Source organism: Maniola hyperantus, chromosome 5, assembly GCF_902806685.2.
Source record: "Maniola hyperantus chromosome 5, iAphHyp1.2, whole genome shotgun sequence".
In the NCBI taxonomy this organism is placed as follows: domain Eukaryota; kingdom Metazoa; phylum Arthropoda; class Insecta; order Lepidoptera; family Nymphalidae; genus Maniola; species Maniola hyperantus.
The window spans coordinates 5450652-5465680 of record NC_048540.1 but is presented as its reverse complement, the minus strand read 5'-3'; the positions used below and the strand labels follow the sequence as shown (position 1 = coordinate 5465680).

Here is a 15029-nt window from a genome sequence, read left to right as displayed (position 1 = left end):
CCATAAATCACTGTTAAAGGGGAACCACAAAACACAGAACTCCTGGACCGTTCGATGTAACATCGCTACCTTAATCTTGGAATGCAGCAGATACGATCAGTCGAATAGACAGTTATTCGATTTGCATTTACAGTCATGCTAACAACTTAACCGTAATCAAATGTTGCACTTTATGAATTATGTACACAAAACACCCATTGTGAATGCAGCAGGATATTGGCTCGCGCATCTAAACCCAGATGGGACTCTATATAGGTTATTTGCACGCTACGCAGACGCATTATCAATAAGTTAGAAGTTGTTCGTACGTTCTTAGTATTCGTAGCTAGTCGCTTGGTTTGGTCTTACACGATGTTTACCACGAATGCCTACTCTTGTAGACTTTTAACGAGGAAATTCCGATATCGATGTAGCTTGCATACAGCTGAAACAAAAAGAAAGCGTGCATCAGTGCGTCTTCTTATGATGTCGCCCAATTAAAAAAATTGAATATTAGCAATGTTTACCATGACTAATATTCCCCTTTTCCCCTCCTACTAGGCGTAAAGCTTGTGCTAGGTGTAGGTACGACAATAGTGCAACGGGTGGGGCTTGAACCGCCGCGGCCGACCTTTCCGATCGTCAACTCTTTGGTCAAAGTGGGGCAGCGTCTACACCTACTTCTAGTGGGTAATAGGTGGAAGTAGGTGTTGACCCTTCCTCGACCTGCCTCAGACTATCTTAAGTCAAGGCCGGTCGGCCTAAGGTCTGCTCAAATAGATACTAAACTTAAACCGAAGACTGTCGGAGAGCAAACAGGATAGATAAGTTTCCAGTCCTCATTTCGGACAAAGTAGCCATCTCAACTAGTCTGCAAACATCGTAGTCATCAACGAACCGGTCCAGCGAAACAAGAAGGTTTAAAAATGTACTCCAATTAAATGCTTTAGCTTTAGGCTACAAAGTAAAATACGAACGTTAGAAAAGGATTGTTTATTTTGTGTTTATGAGATGAGATAGAGTGAGGGGAGGGGTTTATTAAAATTTAGGTAGTTTTTTTTGTATAAATGTTGAGATTAAAAAACAATAATGAAAATAACTTGTTATTCTTAAATATGGTAGGTATATAAGTGGTAGATTATAGATATTATTATTATGATTGCATATTACGTCATAATTTGGTTGTCTTGTCGAGTTTTGAAATGTCCTTAGCACGATTATCTTTTCCTTCTAAAATAAAAGAAAGTCAATAAGTAAAGGTTAAGTAGCTAAATATTCTAGACTATAATTTATTTTATAGTAGTTGTTGACTGAAAGGGATGACGGGTGAATAAAAATCTGTCACCGATAACATAAACCGCAATCACAATATATTTATTATTGAAAAACGTTTATCCGGTAGTTATTGAATTGTAATCGATGTGTCAATGTGCCCTCAGTTACTATTGCTCTGCTATTGGCATGTAGAAAGATCAGCATGTTATAAGTTAAATAAGTCACCCGCTATCCTATACAAAAACAGTTTAGTATACGATAAAAGCTCGCGACTCCGTTAACCATTGAACGAAGCGATTGCCGACGGCGCGATCGATTGCCTGCTTCAATGGTAATTGTCAATGAGGTGCAATTTATTGCTATCAATTACCTTCAATCGCGTATTTTCAATTGACAATCAGTTCCACTCGGCCCCGTTGATTTTGTGTCAATCAGGTGTCAATGGTAAGTAATATCAAAGAATCTATCACCACCTGTAACTATGTAAAAGACGCGACACTCACTCCCTTTTTAAAGTGTTGTCCTTGTCCCGCTCATTTACCGTTGTCATTGTATAATAGTAAGTAGATGATTAAATTTATTTGCTTGTATGAAGTGTCGGGGATGTGGTAATATTGTCAATCACGTAGAATTGACAATTATGATTGCTCACATAAGATAGGCTTCCTAATAATTCCTTTCCAGTCGCCGGGGAAGACGTGTTCTGGAGTGGAGACCGCGTACATCTGAATATAATGAAAAGAAAAGTCACGGTTCATTAACGCCCAGGCCAAAACTCTTGATCATCGCGCAGCCTCTTTACACTTTGTTTTACTGTCTATATTCAGTCCAATCAGTTGAACGCACTATAAAAATCGACTCCACTCCAAATTGAGTGAACAAACGTCGAGGCTGCGCTTGTTTATGAAATGTTTGACGGGTTAGGAATTACTTTTCTTGTGAGGCTTTTTGCACGGCGCGCAAGTTTACGTCGCCAGTCGACACAACTCCACTGAAAGTTTTTCTTGCTCGAACGCTGGTTTTTCTTTTGTTATTGAATTGAACCATTAAGTTGACAACCTTTCTTGAACCTCACCTACATTTTTTACTTTAAGAAAATTGTCTGAAATAAATACATATATGCAAAGTTGCATTTGCATATTTTAGTAGGTATAACAAACATTGTAAGACTGCTTAAATCATAATTCATAACCATTCCATATTCGGGAAAAATACAAATTTTTAAATCCCATGTCTATAAAATATAGGTTTTAACAAGGTGAGAATTATAAATAGGTACTATCCTTGTTACGTCGGTCTATAATATGACTGGCTCATAAAAAATAGCGAAGTATGCTTTACTAGATGATGCCCGCGATTTCGTCCGCGTGGATATAGGTTGTTTAGAAATCCCCCGGGAAACTTTTGATTTTCTGGTATTTGTGTCAATTCAGGGTATGCTATCTCCCTTCCCAGCTAAATCGACTCTGTCATTGTGGAGTGAAAGAGTAAACATCCAAACTTTCACCTTTAATATTAGGGAGTTACTTACTATGATTAGGATCGACCATTGGCAAAATAATTATTATTGGTATTAACCCTAAGTTACAGCCCACAGGCAATATGAAGTTGTATTATATTAAACCTTAATTTTCCGCAGACGATGTCGTCGCCTAAGAAGTGATATGTAGATTTTATATTTTGCATCTAAATCACATCACGAAAGGACAGCGGGTCAACTTTATCCGTTCTATACCGCCAGTAAATTGAAATAGTGGCGTAGTAAATTGACAATTTCCATGTCATATTCGAGCTCGTCCTCCAAAAGATTAATAAAGTTCATAGCACACATATCAACTCGGAAAGGGTTCGTCATCGTATCACCTTTTGCCTCGCCATCAACCAGGCGTCCATCTAAATGTAAAAGCGGATCAGCAGCTCCGGTACGTTGACATCGGCTACTGCTAGGCGACGACGCCGCGATTACAGCAGACAAGCCGGGGGAGGGGTGAGAGGGGCAAGCGTGGACGGACAAACGTGACGTTGGGTATGGAGAGACGTAACGCGGGGACGATGAGCCGTAGGTGCGGGAACTGCAAGTTGACCACGCATTTCACCGCGGCTCGTTAGCTTGTCCCGAGACGAGGCGATTACGATACTATTCCGAATAGTGTGCGTTGCTGTAAGGAGTTTCATACAAAAAATACTGGCTGGCTCGAGTTAATACGGTGACGATCTCTTTCCGAGTTGATATGTGTACTGTGACCTTAAAACGGGAAGCCGGCCTCAGTTTGTGGAGGTAATTTCACGAATTAACGTGGAGGGTCACACTGTCCCCCGGCGGCGCACGCTCAATTGCGTTAATGATCAACCTCCTATTAGGGGTATCCACTTTCCAGACTCTAGTTTACGATTCCCTTTTAAAAAGCGTTATGGGTTTTTAAATGGTAATCGACGTAGCTTAAAGGATTTGGCAAGCTAAAGTGACTGTTGGCAGACTGACTAACTCCTAGGAAAGAAGTGTTCTCGAGTGGATACCGCGTACATTTTGTACAAAATTAACAGTGTCTATAGGGTTTCCATTTCTAAAGCATTCTGGATTTTATAAAGGTAATTGCCATAGCTCAATGATTATTATTATTAAGTATTTATCTTTTAAAAAGCGATATGGGTTTTAGGTCGACTAACTCAAAGGGTTAACAAACTGAAGTTGCAGTGTAAAGTTCATGTCTGGCCAGTCGTTGGGGAAGAAGCGTTCTGAAGTGGAGGCCGCGTACATCTAAATATAATAAAAAGAAAAGAAGAAAAGTCAAGATTTACTGACTGATGTATAAGCGCATAGGCCCCAGCCTAAACTCTTTAACCTAGAAGCCCAAAATTTTGCACAGAAGTTTCTTTTAGTATATAGACAAGGAGTAAGGCCAGATTTGTCGAAATTCCTACGGGATAGGGACTAAAGAGGATTTATATTTTTGCCTCGAACGATCGCTAGTTTTCTACAAAATTGACAGTCCTATATCAAATCGAGACTAGCATGAAATATTTTCGTGTTGATTATTATCACTTTTTCTTCAAATTTAATTTAGATTCGTTACTTCGTAGATACTCTAAATAGATTAATAAAACGGGAATCAAATGCAGTTAGGGTGTAATTTTGCCAATTAACGTGAAGGGTCAGACTCAACCCCGCCGGCGCGGGCGGTGCACGCTCAATTACGCTAATGATTAACCTCCTTTTAGTTGCCAGTTGACGTGTTGTATTTTAAAATGTAGGTAGTTAACATAGGCTTTTACCTGGTACTTCTTTTTTTCATTTTTCATTTCATCCTTGAAAGCGTGAAGCCGGTGTATCTAGATCTGGTAATTCAATTAATCACACTTACCTAATTTATGGATTATTAGTTCCAAAATTATTTAGCATGTTACAATATTATCAAATTACATTTTATTTAGAGCAAAAGTAAAACACATGTGTTAAAGATATTATTATCGTAGTACCGATTTTCAATTGATAGTTCATGGAGCCCAACGTTTTGCAAATCTTTGCACAATTCCCAAACAGCATAATCACTTTGGCCAAAATCATGAGGCCAACGTGAACTAGAGACTTTATTTATTGTGTACGTACAAAACATCAAACTCTACATCAATTTTATCAAATGGGGTGCCTATCGATTTATCTTTGTCATATAAATATGAAAAGTGACTGGGAAGGTTTGAAAGGTCACGTGAGCCATATCGAGTTTCTTTATATCTAACGGGTTTATTACTTGGTGTTTATGGAAAACCTACGTACAATACGTGGGAGAAAATAATGTGCATAGACCTTTAGAAAGAGATAGTGGTTTTGTAGAGCATTGTCTCTGTCATTGAGACCGACAAAAGATCACTTAGGTATGAGTGACAGAGACAACGCTCTACAAAGCCAAAATCTCATTCTAAAGGTCGATGTATGATGTTATGCGGCTCAGATTTACCAAGTTCAATCCGGCGTCTTCCAGTGTGGTGCATTATATCTAATGCCACACTTCGTTTCCGATAGAGCCTCAATAGCTCAACGGTTAAGGAGCGGACTGAAATCCGAAAGGTTGCGGGCTCAAATCCCGCTCGTTGCACTATTGTCGTACCTACTCCTAGCAAAAGCTTTTCGCTTAGTTGGAGGAGAAAGGGGAATATTAGTCATAATTAATAAGGCTAACATTATTTTTAAAAAACTACTTTTTAACAACGCGCATTGAGCTAAAGATATACATACATAATATGTAGATTGAAGGGTACCTTCTATAAATTTTTTGAATTTGGTATGTAATGAAATTTTGAATTATTTAGATACACAAGTGCCTAATCAAATTTATTGAACCTGCTTGAACAGATGTACGAGTGTAAGGTGGAATTATGATTAGGCGTATGAATAAATAATTTCGTGTTTATTATGCTAATTAAATTACCTATTCATCAACACAGAAATGAACATTTGAGGTTAACGAACCTATACACAGTATCATATTATCATGTCAGGTGTAACATTCCGTAGTTATTAATTTGGTAGCAGCCGTGCCGATTCCACACACATGATGCGACCTAATTATTAAATTACATTACCTACAAGTTGTGCTTATAAAGGCGGAAGTATACTAATTATAAATAAGGTTCGCATGTTACTATGCTCTAATATAAGCTAGAAATAATGTATGTAAAATGGTACGGAAGAAGGTGACGACACTCGTACCACGAAATACCTCTTAGTACAAGTTCCCAGCACTAAGTAGTCTAGTACTACATTAATTAAAGAATCACATTTTTGTCATACATTTAAGGAGGTTTCAAATTGTAAGCATATTTTTGTGAAATGAATTGAATAAGTTTCCAATATAATGTCGTCGCACACTTATTCTCACACGCTGTAAGAAGGCAATTCATTAATGTAGAATTGTAGAGCATTCCAGTGAAGTCATCCGCACACGTGATGCGTCTAAGACCTTGCCCAGAAGGGGCAAATTCTTCGCGAATTATTAATTGGCGCGTATATGCGCGTACTTGCGCGTCCAAAAAGAACGTTCGACGCGCGAGCACATAAGACGAATTCCATTCGATATTCACGTGTCCTGAACGAATGACTGCACTTCAGTGCACGCAGGCTGGAGCTCGAGTTTGAGGTTGGCTCAGAAATTACAACCTTGAACTAGAGTTCCCTGTTATGTGCTGAACTTGCGGGACCAAAATTCGCCGACTTTTGCATCGGTGTCATGAGGGTCTCAGCGAGCGGCGAGAACAAATGCATAAAATTAAATTGCATTTTATAAAAAAATAAAATAAGCTTTGAAAGGTTAAAGAAAATTTAATAGTTAATTTACCGATACTCAAGGACCCTGAAACATAAATATTAGAGCATTTGCTAAAAAAAACGATATTCACAGTTCGCTCTGAAGTTCGCGCGTAAACTGGATGCAACCAAGATTCCCTATTATTTTGACTTGCTCGAGTCGAGAGTCCAGCGTATTACCCAAAATTTACGTGCGTAGTACGCTAGACTACGCGTGTAAGTCGTATTTAAAAAACTCTTGTTCTAGCCACCGTGCTGTTTATGGGTGCAAATATCTAACCAAAACAACGATTGTATTCACGTTTCCGACGCACAGAATAAATAACTAATCTTGTCAAGATTACTTAATTACCTAGTGGAAAGGAAATTTACGCTACCCTTATTCCGTAGAAACCTTTCCCTTATAAAAGGTGGCAGTACCTAATGCTTGATTTGTTTCAAGACTGATCTGGAAATGGAAAATTTTACGTCTCACATTTCCATAATAGCCGTCTACTGGTTTTACGATTGTTTCGGAGTTGGGGTCGGTATTGGTACCGATCGATGCGTTTCCATTAAATCTTTTTATCTCTTTTTGTTATTGCCGCTTAACTTTGATGGTAGTTATGATTTTGATACAGAAACAGCATAAATATAGATCAGTGTTAGTTGATACTCGGAGGCAGTCACGACTCTACGTCCTATATCGAGTTTTCAAAACTCGATATAGGAACTCAACTGATTTCTGACATTAAACAGTGAGCGGACTAGACTTCAGGAACTAGAGCTACGTAAGTCTGCACTGCGAAATTTCATAAACTTCTGTATACAGTTTTCGTATCTATGTCACAGAATTCTGCGGTAAAAAACGCGCGGCGAAATTTTGCAGTGTGGGGTGTGGACCCTATCCTTACATATTCAAGTGTGACTATTACTTAATTAGGAAGGTAGTTGATTAGTTCTTAAGTCTAATAAAACAGACAGTGTCTGTTTCTCCGTAGTTTCCCCCTATGTACTGCTAGAGAATTGACGCCTCAAATCTGACGATAAGCAGCACTTCTAATGCTCTACATAATCATTATACGAGTAGTCGTCTACTTGAATGATAACTACCCTCTTCAAGCAATATCAAGTAGGTAACTCGTCTGCCAGTTTAAGCAAAACAAATAAGTAGGTTAGTAAGTAGATACAAAGAATAAAGTTAGTAAGTTGCAAATAATTAGGTAGTTGATGCGGTCGTTAGTTCGCCAACTCGAACCATTTCGCTACCGCCATTAGAAACGGTCTCGACCGCAGGCGTTCTTCTTTGACGTTATCGTAGTCCCAGTTTCCACTTTATAACACTACCCGCCTACATATTGAGCATAAACAGTTATATTTTACTACACATTATTATTATTTGCATTTTCATTGGCAAAGTATTCTTCGTGCACTTAAAACATTATCAACAACCAGCTTAGCTAAAATTTGACTCGATATAGCCTAAAGCTACACGTACAATTTTGTATGGATATAACCATTTGGCCTTAATTTTAAATTTAGTTCAATTCTGTTGGAAACATATTGGAACTTGCAATTTTATTTTATCTGTATTGATATACTCTAGGAAGATCGCCCACCCCGACTTTTTGCAGCGATACAGTAGCGATGCGTTGCTGGTCCGTGTACTACCATATTATATTATTCTTTGGTACTACTCTCGCCACTATTCTGTTTCGCTACTGTCGCGATTCAGAATCGCGTTCAAGACACGTGCGGCTGTATCGATACAAATAGTCGCCGTGGGCGTTAGATCTTTGATAGACCAAAATTGTATTACATTTCAATACAAACTGTAGTGATAAGAAAATTCGTATCTCAGTTATAGTAATCTTTGTAGTAATCTTATTAACTAAATACACAACAACACACAGAATCAACTACAACGTTCATAATATAGTTACGAGTTACAACAAAACGATATGATACCTACCATAACCGCTTTTTCACTCGATTGTGACACGTATGTATACTCAAGAGGCACGAGGCGCCCTCTCACCATGATAACTTGTATTATCTCTGGGATCGCGAGTCCCTAATCGTGCATTCCCCACGCTTGCTATTTAACTCGTTCCCTTATCACGAATTACGGAATTAGCCTCGTTGCTTTCAGTTCACGCTCAAATTGGACCATTTCGCGTACTCTAATTTAAAGTGAACACCGTTTTGTGTAACAACAGTACGCTAATTAAGGTAATTAAAACATGTTAGCTTCGTTGGCGACGATCGTCTGGAGCAGAGGTTAGAGTGTACGCCTGTTGCGATAGAGGTCAGTCTCAATGATACACTATTTATGTAACTGCTGCGGTTAGGTAGTAGGTATAACTGACATTACATCATATCTATTAGGATACCTTATGGTAATAAGAGAAACTTAGGGTACTTGTTCATTAGGTAGATAGCGATTGAAGGTGTTCGTGAGGAATTATGGTAATTAGAAAAGCTTACGTGTTCTACTTAGACAGACAGACAACGAAGTGATCCTATAAGGGTTCATTTTTTCCTTTTGTACCTCAAACCCTAAAAACATAGTCAAAGTCAAAATCAAATGATTTATTCAAAATAGGTAATAAATTGCTCTTTTCGATTGTCAGTTGTTGGATTTGTAAGATATAGTGGTGATAATTATTTCGCAAACTTAAAACTAAAGCTACGAGGGTTCCAAACGTGCCCAAGTCTGAGAAGAGCCCACAACAAACTCAGCATATAGTTAACATATAACATAGTACCTACCTACATTTTTTTGTTAATGTTACGTTAGGTTCAAATGATTACAGGTCAGTCGCAAGTTTAAATCAAAAATTCTGTAATGTACTTTATATGGCCATACTCCTACTTACTCGTAGAAGATTATATACTCAAGAATGTTACGCTCTCAACTTTCTGCATAGCAAATATCGATGCACGGTTCAGTAACATTGCCAATGTACGATCGCAAAGTTGCAACGAGTGCTCCGAGTAGGTATACATTAGGGAAGAGGTGAACCGGCAAGGGTATAGTCCGCGACAGTTTGAGATGACAATAGGGGTATGAGGCGAGGGGACGCCTCGCTCGCCCGCACGCCACCAGCGCTCGCCCGCACCGGGTTAGCGCGGGGGATGTGCGAGTGTGTGGGGCGTTCCCTACCCGATTGCTATCACGACTTGTCGCGTACTTATAGGCAAGTGCTATTTGCAAGTTACCGTCCGCGGCCGGTGCCTCTGTCCGTGTGCACTCGGACTGCCAAATTGAAACGAGCCGCAACTCGAGCAAAATGAACGGTTGCTTTTCGATATTTCGCTTCATTTCTCTACCTGTTGGGGTCGCAAGGGCTGTCGACAAACTAAGGAAATTTTAAATAGTTATACAACATTAGCACAGCACAAAAATAAGCTTCCGTTATAGTTTCGTAAGCGAATTTGCTTCTTGATTGGTTTTTCGAAACTCAAATTGCCTCTGTTACAAAGCCAAGTGACTTCGAAATCTGGTCCACTCTAACGTCATTATCATCTTGTTGGCTGGACACAAATGCCTTTCTGAACGTGCATCACCGCTAACGGCCCTCTGTCTTTAAACATTTCATTTTTCCCCACCTTCTTTAACTTGTCTGTCTATCTTCAATAATTATCCTCACTTGTATACCTACATAATTTATTAATGCAAAAGTGTGTATGTATGTCAATTACCTTTCATGGGCCATCCGTTTAACAAATTTCAACAATATTTGAAATAGATATAACATGCATCTGAATCTCTTCGAGAAAAATCGGAGAACCCGACACCGCGGGATTTTGAAAAATCAAAATTTACGCGAAGAAGTAGCGAGCATCATCTAGTTTCACTATAATTCAGAAGTAATAAAATAATATTGCCGAAGTCTATAGTGGGGCAACCCTAGACTTTGTATATTTATGCTTTCAACGTTTGAAAACCTCTACAGGCTTGTCAGGTATTATCAGTATTGGTTAAATTGCCTCTATTGAACTAAAATTGATAAAACTGAAAACCGTCTTGCTATGGTTCGAACAGTTCTATTTTATCATTTTAGAAATATCCACTCATTGCGAAGCTAAAAGGAGAGTTATTTACCTATTATAATATATATTATTTAAATTGTACCTACAACCTTGACGAGGGTCAGAGCGTTTCCTTTGATTAAAATACCTTGATAATTGAAAATTGTCGCAGTATTTCATCATCATAATGTAGATTTAAGATTGGCAATTTAGAAATGCAAAAGTATTAGCAACGTCGTATCTACATCTCCTTTCGGTTTATTAGCCTGACCGTCTAGCTAGCCTTTAGGGCGTGAACTCGTATTAGAAAAAAAATCACAGTGATTTTTTTTCATAAACCTACATATAATTTCATTACATAAAATATAATGTAAGTTGGTCATATGTCGATGCAGCTTGTATTTATTTTAATTATATCGTTCAAGGATCCTGTAAAATAAACATCAAGAAGTCTGACAAAATTAAAACTCGAAGAATATACTGGTAACTTTGGCATAGAATGCTAGTAACTACATTTTCAGGATTTTACTTTAATGAAATACTATATAAGATTTAGGATTCTTCAAAGCATCACACTTATTTAGTTATTATTGAATTACTTGATTAGATATACCAATAGAAATTATGACATTATCAACGGCATTATACCATAGACATGTTAGATAATAGATAAATGATAAGTTCATATTACATTTCGTATAAAATAGTGCTCGCCGATGAGTAAGATAAAAAAATACAAAACGCATACAAGTTTTAAGTTTCACTTTAGATACAGGTTAACCTTTATGTAACGTATCTACTTCATTTTACATAATATAATATCATTGGACATCTCATGGATATTAAGATCAGGCTCATGGATATTAATAACAGGAACTATTTTTCAATCACAGCAAAAATCTTTTCTCTAGCAAGAAATTTAAATAACATTGCAAAGAAAACCGTCTACAAATAATTAAATAGTATTTGAGTTATTACTAATTGCAGAAACTGAGTAACAAAAGAATCTTCTTCCTTTGTTCCGATCGTCTATCAGTTGCAGTAGATACCTGCCAGCACAAAGTGACAAAAACAAACAAAACAAGTACCTGCTGAGAACAATATGAATTTATTAATTGATACAATTTAATAGATTCTTACGAGTGCATCTTACTTAACAATTAGGCTTAACTTCCTTCTCTAATAGAAATTAATTGATGATGTAGAGTCATTTTATTTGATAGTTACTTTTGATAAAAATGGATTGGAAATTATTGTTTTGGGGAGCTTTGCAAATTTGTATTTATTTTAAATTGCCATTAATTAAGTGTATTAGATATTATGTAAAGTTGTTTTTAAACAGAAATTGTCTTAATTGAAGATTTTATTTCTTTCTTCATTTTATTCATCTATTCACGCTTAAATCAATAATTATAGGTATCTAAATAAGTCACTATGACGGCAGTAGGTACTAGTAACTTTGTAGGTACTAAAGCAAAGCAACAACGTGCAAAGGAATAAGGAATTCCTTTGTATTGAACGTTGTTATTTGATTACTCTGCTGAAGAAAACTTAGCGATGTGCTGTATACGTAGAAATTAATGAGTTTTTAGAATATATTATTACATGAAGTTTCTTTTTCACAGGTACAAGGTAGAAGTCGCGGGCAAAAGCTTGCCAGTACTTACGACCTTGGACAAGGGGCGATACGGTGTAATCGTATTCGAATCGCTGTCAAAATACGCCAATATGGACAAGTGGAACCGAGAACTACTCGACAAATACTGCCGAGAATATTCAGTAGGGGTCGTGGGCTTCGCAACGCCAGGCGAAGAGAGCCTTGTTGGTGCTCAACTGAAAGGATTCCCACTCTTCATGCATACCAATCTGCGGCTTAAGGTAAATTGAAATTTATTGTGTGGCATATTGTCGCCTACAACATCATGCTCCGTCTCCAGACTGAAATTACCTTTAATATAATATCGTTGTAGCTATAAATCTTCACGTTTTATCGCTGTATTATGAGTAATAGTCGTCTGCGAATTGAGAATTAGGATCTATTTTATATTCATGGCTCCTTAATGTTATCTGGTTACTACACAATGTTGTGAGATTTGTTAAATTACCGTATCTTCTGAAAATGTTTTCGTATTATCAATAGATTATTTCATACTAATATTTCGTATAAGTAATCTTATAAGTGCAAAAGTGTGTCTGTCTATCTGTCTGTTTGCTACCTTATCACGGCCCATCCGTTTAACCTATGTTGATGTTTGGTATAGATATAGCTTGTTGCCCGGGCTACTTTTATCCCGGAAAATCAATGAGTTTCCCCTTGACTACAAGCCCAAAATTTACGCGGGTGAAGTCGCGGGCATCACCTAATAATTAAAGTATCAAAGTGTTTGTGTTTTCGTTTCTGTATTTTTCCAGTGCTTATAATATCACGTTTTTACTAGCAAAATATGTTAACATCGCTGATCTTTTTCTAAAAAACGAAACGAATACGCGATTGTTAATAGAAAAAAGATCACCGCGGTTACGACATTAAAAAATGAGGCCGAGCTAAAAGTTACACATTTCGTTTAGGACGCAGCATTGAACCCTGCTTCGCCGGTGCTGCGGTTGGCACGAGCTGGTGAGACGGCCTGGGGCCCGCTGCCTGGCGAGCACTGGACTGTCTTCAGGGCCAACTCCTCCACGTACGAGCCGGTCGCCTGGGCGTTGAGGCAGACCGATTATGGCGTCAATGGTGATTAATTGATTATAGTTACATTCTAATCTATTATAGGTATAATGTTACAGCTAAAATCCGTTTTCAATTAAAACTCGTTTTACTGAATGTTTTTAATTAAAATTTTAATCATTCAATTTGTCGACGAGCTGATTAACTGGCAGACTGACTAACTTTTAAATGGACAAGGAGGAAAGGAGTGTTTGTGTCTCTACCTTCGTTTCGTTACGGATGCCATCGTGCCGGCACGCTTCACAACCTGCTTTTCGAGCTTCTTACTTCGCACTTTACAAAATACACTCTAGGTGTGGGATAGAAAATTGCGTGCAATCGAGATGATCAGATTTCGCTCTGGCTACTTAGTTATTTCTAATTTTTACTTATTATATTACCAAATATGTGTTCAAAATACCGTGAATACACATAAGGAAAAGCTCATCACTTTTATTTTTTATACTATAAGTATTCGATCCGAATAATTAATTATTATTTGGAATTTCCCAGAATCTTGTTCTTTGTTTATATAATGATATCAGATATAAATGCAAATTAATGATCATCATCATTAACGTCACCCGATCGACGTCCACTGTTGGACGCAGGTCTCTTGTAGGGATGTGATGGATGATGTTGTCTGTCCAACCTAGTCAACCTAGTGGGAGGGTCGATGTATCTAAATATATAAAAGGAAAAGGTGACTAAACTGACTGACTGACTGATCTATCAACGCAAAGTTCAAACTACTGGACGGATCGGGCTGCAGATAGCTATTATGACGTATAAGGCATACGCTAAGAAAGGATTTTTGAAAATTCAACCTGAGGGGTTGAAATAGGGGTTTGAAACTTGTGTAGTCCACGCGAACGAAGTCGCGAGCTTAAGTTAGTGATAACATAAATTAGAGATAATATTTTACTGGAAAGCTAAAACACAAGTAAAAAGGTAGGTACTCGTAATCCATTTACTAGGGACACCAAAACTCGCGTGTCCCTGTTCAGACTAAACTTAGTACAATAATAGGTATTTTCAAGCCACTAATTATTATTACAACGGAATATTTTCTTTAAACTTTTCGCATTTTCATTATATCTACTAAATAGGCACGATAGGTAGGCACCTACTAAGAATCTACCTTTTTAAAAAAAGCTTTAATAAGATTTTTCAAATGAAACCATTAATTGGTAGGTAGGTATTTTTATCGTATACAATCCATTATCCCTAGTTTGCATGGAAATATGCGATAACGTACCATTACGCAAAAATAATGCTAGTTAACAGTATTTTAAACCTAAATAAATATCATTAAAGCATGATGTATGGACGTTTTATATTTGCGAGCATTTTTGGACTGATTTATCATACTCATTTTGTCCCCGAATCACGTAACGAAAACGTTTTCTTCCTCCACAATGCATGCGTGAAATACGTTATCATAGCCGAAAATAAAAATGTATGGCACGGAACGGGTTACTTGTACAACAGCAGTAGTCGTATGATATCGAATTCGATGACATCACTGGAATTCCGGCGCGCGTGTTACACGATATGAATACGAATCCTTGGCGCCATTAGGCCTGCGCTAATAACCCGCGAAACCTTTGCAGAAAGCTAAATACCTCATATGTATCTATCATGTAGTCTTCATTGAGTCATATTATAAATCATACATCTACATACTATAGTCATCGATGTAACTATAGACTATAGTGCGCTACAGGTCGAGATGGCAATCGGGGTGGGGACTGG

General features: G+C 37.6%; 1 protein-coding gene across 2 annotated transcripts in view; it reads left to right on the top strand.

Annotated features, from left to right (window-relative positions):
- sfl (N-deacetylase and N-sulfotransferase sfl) overlaps window positions 1-15029 on the top strand; it is a 62223-nt gene that overhangs the window by 8162 nt on the left and 39032 nt on the right. For both annotated transcript variants that reach the window (XR_011236721.1, XM_034968323.2), the window contains exons 3-4: window positions 12196-12448; window positions 13139-13301. Coding sequence is in view for 1 of the 2 variants with exons in the window: in XM_034968323.2 (XP_034824214.1) it covers window positions 12196-12448; window positions 13139-13301 (416 nt within the window). In the remaining variant the exon portion in view is untranslated. The remainder of the gene's footprint in view (window positions 1-12195; window positions 12449-13138; window positions 13302-15029) is intronic.